The sequence below is a fragment of the Primulina eburnea genome, chromosome 9 (assembly GCF_022965805.1).
Source record: "Primulina eburnea isolate SZY01 chromosome 9, ASM2296580v1, whole genome shotgun sequence".
Classification (NCBI taxonomy): Eukaryota; Viridiplantae; Streptophyta; class Magnoliopsida; order Lamiales; family Gesneriaceae; genus Primulina; species Primulina eburnea.
In genome coordinates, this window is record NC_133109.1 from 30,522,535 (window position 1) to 30,530,245 (window position 7,711).

Here is a 7,711-nt window from a genome sequence, read left to right on the forward strand (position 1 = left end):
TTTCCCAAAGTGGCAAACAAATGCTTTTTCTTTAGTGGCTTGCTCCCTATCATTGCTCAACAATCCCACCTTATTCTATTTTATATTCTTTAGATAAGCCTCAATTTCCATGAAATCGCTATTTTCCCTAAAATTCTCAAAATTTTATATACGCAACGTGGACATGAAACTATAGTGGTTCTCGATGGTGTATATTTCGATAATATAAGCAAATCAGTGTACATGTGAGTGAAACGAAACTTAAGTATTTTTCGACGAAAACACTACGAATCGTAATTGACGATCTCCATCCTTGGCAACTAAGAAAAGGGGCTTTGCGCATGCATGCGCTATTGTTTGACAAAGTCCTGATTCACTACTTTACTACATCTTTAAAATCGGACAAACCATTATTTTATTTCAATGATAGATGAGAAGGTGGTCTCTTTTGGGATGCTTTATCTTTTGTTTAGTGGTTTGTCTTTTATAATACAAGTAGACATTAGGAAACATTTGCACCGCAGTGTTTACAAATTCTCTCTTCTTCTCGTATATATTGAATTTTTTTTTTCATACATTTTGCACGAGATCACATGATTCTAAAGTAAAATGATCGAGCTGGGCTTTTGCTATATCTTACGGGCCTCGTAAAAATTTATCGGGCTTATATTTCGTAATCTTTTTACAAAAATAGTATTGGGCCCAACTCTACTCGTTCTCATTACGGACCATTAACAATGTCCACAGCCAAAGATTTTGATACCCATAGTATAATATATTTTGGAGTGAATCTCATGTGAGACCGTCTCACGACTCTTAATCTGTGAGACGAGTCAATCCTATCAATATTCACAATAAAAAGTAATACTCTTAGCATAAAAATAATACTTTTTCATGGATGACCCAAATAAAGATCTGTCTCACAAAATACGACCCGTGAGACCGTCTCACACAAGTTTTTGTCTATATTTTGTTGGGGAGGGAGGACTCGATAATCTAAAATGAAAAGGTTTACAATAATCTATTTGTCTTTTAAAGTCACAGATGTGAATTATACATCACCTTATCGAAACCAAAGCGATGATCCATGTAACATTGATCATGTCGCGTGTTCTGAGATTAATTTTTATATAATAATATATTCGCGAAGAGGAGTATTTAGTCAATTTTTAATTCCTCTATCAACATGCAAGGTTAGGTTTCCTTGTTTCTTCGAATCTACGGTTGAGTTCTAAGATCGTGGATCAACTCCCACTATTCATTTTTATCAAGAGACGACGATTCCATCAAGATAGATGCTATGTTTTGGATCATGTTTATAAATTATAGATTTCATTCGAATGCTCATAATGTTGGGTCCTCCATCAAAACACAGTGGAATTTAAAATTTTTCGATTCAATTAACTTGTTTGTATCGATCAAAGTCATTTTAACAGAATTGATATGCTAGTCTTGAATTCTTAAAATTGATGTCCTTATGATAGAATATGCTTTTTCCATCAGGTTTTATTTGTCTGAAAAAATAATGTATTAAATATCAAGTAGCCCAATAGGTACAAGGAAAAAAAGACACATACACACAAGGACTGCAATGCACTGTATGTTCACACTCCAAACCTCTTTCATCGCCAAGTGTTGGTCATCACTCGTCGCTTTCAAAGTTGGACACCCCATTTTAGTCTATTGCGCGACTGCATGTATTATATATACGGTATCATCAAACTTGACACCCTCGTTCTAACTAATTTTAGTGTGTCAATACATATGGATGATAAAAAATATCGAATTTTTGGAATATCGATATTATCGTACGGGAAAATACCAATTTTACTGAAAGTTTTGATACAATATGGTATGATGTCGATACCCACATTCTCGGTATGATAAGGCATGAAATTTGAAAAAATTTCAGTATATATCGAAATAGCGAATAATAAATATAAATTAAAAATATATCATATTTTTAATTAATGAAGTTAAATTTTTCAAAAAATATAAGATTTTTCTGTATACAGCGATATATACTGATAATGTACCAAAATATTCGGTACGGTATAAATATAAATAGTTTTAATGTCGTAATCTTATGTACGATACACGGTATGCATTTTTCGATACGATACGGTACAATATATCACCAATATATTAACGTGGCATCAAAGTTTCTTTACAATTTATGTGACATCAAATTTTTTTTTTTTAGAATTTTATCTTTTATAATATTTATTAGCTAACTTTGTTGATGCGATTGTATTAATAAATTTGTATATATCTCTATCTTTTTCTGATTTTTTGTCCAACTTATCTTTCACTTATCAAATAATCAGATTATCTCAATATATCATATTTGATCTATAAGTATCATATAATAATAAAATAATATATATTTTTTACATAAAAAATGCAAACAAAATTTCTTTTTAATATACTTGCCATGAAACACTTAAGTGTTTATGTATTCTTTATCATTTATTTATATATATATTGTTGATTAAGTTTCTTCATAGTAGAGCTAAAAAGACTTGTTGCCATGATTTGTTTTTATTTTGCTATATATAAACAAAGCGTCAACTTCCTAGCTAATATAAAGTGTATGTAGATAAGTGGATACAAAGGTGTTTTAGGATTGAAGTTCAACTCCTAGAGTATGTTTCTTGTGAGATGGTCTCACGAATATTTATATGTGAGACGGGTCAACCATACTGATATTCACAATAAAAAGTAATACTATTAGCATAAAAATGAATATTTTTTAATGGATAACCCAAATATAATATCTGTCTCACAAAAGTTTTTGTCCAACTCTTATTGTGGTGCATTTTACTGAACAACTCCAATTTTATTTTTAAAATTCATTATTTCAAAATTACATATTGGTCCCTCGATATTTTCTACGATTACAACAATATAATCCTAATTTAAATACAAACTAAATTAAATATAAAAAAAAGACTGTTTCCCTAGCATATATAAATTCTTGAGCGAATTTTGATATTGGTGATTTGTATTGGTGAAGGCGTGGACAGGACACGAGAAATCCGGCAAGGAAATTAGGGTACGGAATATGGCCTGAAAACGACGGGAAGCAACCCAATTATTGCACCCCCACGCCATTCCGACATTCCATCATTTATTATTATTATTATTATTATTCTAATATTTTAATTAATCAACTGTTATTACGTTAAAATTAAATAATATATAGTTGTCAAATTAATCAACAATATTCTTTAGTATTCCATTACTACTTGCTTAGCTAGCAACATTCTTTCAATGGGAAAAATTAGTAGAAATAGATGTCTTGCTTGATCAAACTAGAATTGTATTAGTGATAAGTCAAGAACAAAAATGTATAAATGGTATATTTAATTAATCAATTAATTGATATTTAAATTAAATCCACTAAAATTTGTATTAAAAAAATCAAAATAAAAATTTTGGTCGTATATGATACATTGTTTACCCATCAGTCAAAGAAAATTTTCTACCTTCTTACACGCGTACAGTGTGTTTCTGCACTTTCCTTCCCACCTCTGTCCTTTCTCGTAGTGTTCTGTTTGTCCCCACCCTACTCTTTTTGCATTTCAATGGAAAATTTACTCATTCACACCAGGCAAGCTTATAATTAAAAGGGAAACTTCAAATTTTGTCAAATAACAAAAGAATTTTATGAATTTGATTTTGTTTTGATTATGCGACTTTTAACTTCATAGCAATACACCATATTATGTTGGAATTGTTTTTTTTTCTAACTATCTTATGTCAGTGTTATATATCTCACATCGACTGAATTAAGTCATTGGAAATTATATATATGAAGTTGGACAATCATTATCTTTGAACTAACTTTTAAGGTTGAGTTAGGTCCAAATCTCAATCATAACATGATATTGAGCTCAAACTCACCGTTATGTGTTGAAGTGTCATATAGACAGCCAGATAATATGAACTTCACGATCCAATTGTTCATTCTCGAGCATGAGATGCGTGTGTTAGATGTTTAAAATTGGCTGGATTAAGCCATTGAGAGATGTATATATATATGGATTTGAACAATCCTCCTTTTTGAGTTATCTTCTGTGGTTGAGTTATAATCAAGTCTCAATCTCAACATAAAATCTGAGCTCAGACCCACCATTATGTAAATTTCACCATCCAATTGTTCATTTATGGACATAAAGGTTGTGTGTTAGATGCCCCAAATCAGCTAGATTAAATCATTGTGAGTTGTACATATGGATTTGAACAATTCTCTCTTTTGAATTAACTTTTAAAGTTGAATTATGTCCAAGTCTCAATATCAATAGTCGGGAAAATTTAAAAAGAGGGAAGAAATGGACAATAATGGCAATAATGTCTGAGCACTTTAAAAAGGCGAGAGTATTATTCATTCACGCTTATACATACTTATAGCCCCCCCAACAAGAGCCCCCGTTTAGGAGCCGACCCACACAAAGCCTGTTCCCGGCCGACTCAACATTTTCGAATACGCATTCTCCTCTCTCACTCTGCAAAAGCTGCTCGCAATTCTCAGAATATTTCAGAACACACCGTTTCAGTAAAATCCCAGACAGAATCTCTTCTTCTCCCCGTACATTACACCAATAAAACCCCCGAAGCTACCACCATTTTTTCATTACCATTTGTTTACCCATGGCGAGTGATACTGTGGAGAGGAAGGCAACCAAGGCTGCCCATGTCGGCGCACCGCCGCCTGAGCCGGAGCATCTACCTTGCCCGCGCTGCGACTCTATCAACACCAAGTTTTGCTACTACAACAACTACAACTTCTCCCAGCCTCGACATTTCTGCAAGTCGTGCCGACGCTACTGGACTCACGGGGGAACCCTCCGCGACATACCCGTCGGTGGCGGAAGCCGGAAGAATGCCAAACGATCTCGCACCACCAGTGCCGTATCTGCTTCAAACTCAGGAGCCATTTCGTCGTCCCATCATGAGTTCCGCCACTTTCCCGCCGTGGGTTCTCAGTTCTTTGTCCCCCTGGCCGCTGATCACGGCGGACCTTTACCTTTTCCTGGTGATGCCAAGGCTGGGTTGAACATGTGTGGGAGTTATACCTCGCTGCTCAATACTCAAGGAACGTCGGGACTTTTGGCGTTGGGTGGATTCGGGCTCGGGCTCGATGACATGGGTTTCGGGCTCGGGAGGGCTGTCTGGCCCTTTCCTGCTCCGACCAGCGGCGGCGGGACGGCGAACTTGTCGGAACATACCTGGCAGCTTGAGAATGGAGAGAGTGGGTATGGTGGTGGGGATTGTTTCAGTTTGCCAGATCTCGCTATTTCCACACCGGGTGGTGTTCTGAAATGAAACGAAATATTTTTTCTCGTCGCCGTAATGTTTGGTTTATGCTTTTGACAATATATTCCAAGTTTTCAAACATTTTGCACTTTTCATAATCAATCATGTTTCAAATTTAGCCCAAACATGCGATTGCCATATATATAATGTAATGGTAGCCATTGCGTAGTATATGTATATTCATAGAGAATAATAGAATTTGTGATCTATCTTCCATTGGTGAGCTTAAAATCCTATCAATATATGTACTGATAAACCATATAATATTAAAAAAAATGTAATGTATAATCAAATTTTAAGGTTACAACATTCTAAACAATCATTTGAATAATGTTTTTCATAATGTCTCTTTTATGTCTAGCCACATCATGTTCCCGACCCAAGTTGATGCAAAAACATTTAGATATCGATGTTATTTAATTTGTTGCGATTATTACCTCTTAAAAGTTCCAAGTCTTCAATAATAAATAGAATTCTATAATATCGGAATTTATGCCTAAGAAGTAGTCTCGACGTCAAAGTCATTAAAAATCAGTAAATCACTTATATTTAATACACCCCTTTGCCCCTTAGATTATCGATGTTACTTAATTAGTTGCTACCAAGATTACCTCTTAAAAGTTCCAAGTCTTCAATAACCAATAGGGTTGATTCTATCTTACATGTAGGAGTAGTGCCCCATGATAGAATCAATGGCTCAAATTTAACCACACATACATGGGTTCAAACCATATGGGGGCAGTGCCTCACATATAGCATCGAACCTACCTAGAATCCTATAATATCGGAATTTATGGCGAAGAAGTAGTCTCGACGTCAATAAAATTTGGGACGAAACGAACAAATTTTTTAATAAACAATAATTACATTGATTCTGGTGTTCATTAAGTTTCACGTGAAATAAGAAAGATAGATTTAATGAACGAAAGAGTCTTAAATTGCATGCAGGCAGCCCAAACTCGAAATATTTAAACGAGTTCCGCCCCGCTATATATAGGGTTTGGATTATTGTAATAATAGGGAACCAAAAACTGAATTCGTCTGTCTTTGTTGTTATTGTTACAATAATAATAATAATAACAATAACATTTCAGTGAAAATTAAATAAATGCGTGGATAAAAGGACATGACAACCTTAAAATGATACAGTTTTAATAAGCGATTAAATAAGTGAATAAAACGTTAATGGAACAACAAATATTTAGTGTCGACGCTTGAATAATTGCAGTCTATACATTGGCATTATTAATTTTAAAATAAAACGTCTTTTGGTTTTCCCGTACTTTAATTTCCAATTTAAAAATTATAATAATACGATAACTTTTTTTTGTGAAATAAACTTTTTTTCATATATAAAATATATAGAGATATTTCGATTGAAAGTTTCTGACACGTTTTTGTTAAGATTTGAAACAATACGAACGACAAGTGATTCAAAAATGATTTAGGCAACCACTTGAAGAACACTGATCGTGGAAAGAATTTGAAAATTCTATCATCCTCCGAATTTTACAATTCATGTATTTGATGATTGTGACACGTGTATCAATTAAATTCCTTGTCGCTTGAGAAGATTTATTCGGAATTTATGCTTTTCGATTACTTTTATTGTTTACGATAAATAATATATCAAATCTTATATTTATACATTATTTATTTTTAAATTAGTAATATAAAATAAAATGAATTTTAAATGACATCATTTTTAGATAACTTGAAATTCATCTTTTTTAAATACTACATAAATATGTCATGCTGTCATGAGCGCATTTGAAATTAGTAGTTTTACTTTTTTTTTCTATATAACAAAACACATTTAAAATGAATAAAATTAAAATTCATTGATCTAAATACAACTTTAAATAAATATAGATTTTGGCCACCATTCGTACATCTAATATTACATTGCCTTTATTTCAATATATATATACCAAACCGAAGCTTGTACGAAGTACAACGTCTTTAAAATAGATTTGTTACATCTTGTTTGTGCTTCGAGGATCGTCTTGGACGTCTGTTTCCCAAAATACAACGGAACAACCATCAATGACTTAGCACAAGATATTACTACGACGAACTGAAAATGTATCTTCACTTTGTCACCGAAATTTAACGGAGACCAAATGGAATCTAACAATTTGAAATGCACTAAATGCTTGAAAGAGATAAGAGTTTCATGTATTTGAGAAGAGAAAATGAATACATTTATAAGTCTCAAAATGCACACAAAGAGTCATGCAAGATTAATTAACTCAATTAATCTTCTATTAACTCAAGAATGTGGAAAGTCAAAAGAAATTTCCACAATAACGAGTCACAACTAACTAAAGAATGTGGAGATCCAAAGAACAGTCTCACATTCATGAGACATAATTTTTATTCAAACTCTAAATCTGATTCAAATTTTCAACAA

The 7,711-nt window shown here is 33.0% G+C and overlaps 1 protein-coding gene across 1 annotated transcript; it reads left to right on the plus strand.

Annotated features, from left to right (window-relative positions):
- The first annotated feature begins 4,323 nt into the window (after positions 1 to 4,323).
- Positions 4,324 to 5,425, plus strand: LOC140840538 (dof zinc finger protein DOF3.4-like). Its single transcript, XM_073207718.1, has one exon. The coding sequence runs from the start codon at positions 4,633 to 4,635 to the stop codon at positions 5,305 to 5,307; it is 675 nt and encodes a 224-aa protein (XP_073063819.1). The 5' UTR covers positions 4,324 to 4,632; the 3' UTR covers positions 5,308 to 5,425.
- Positions 5,426 to 7,711: the final 2,286 nt, after the last annotated feature.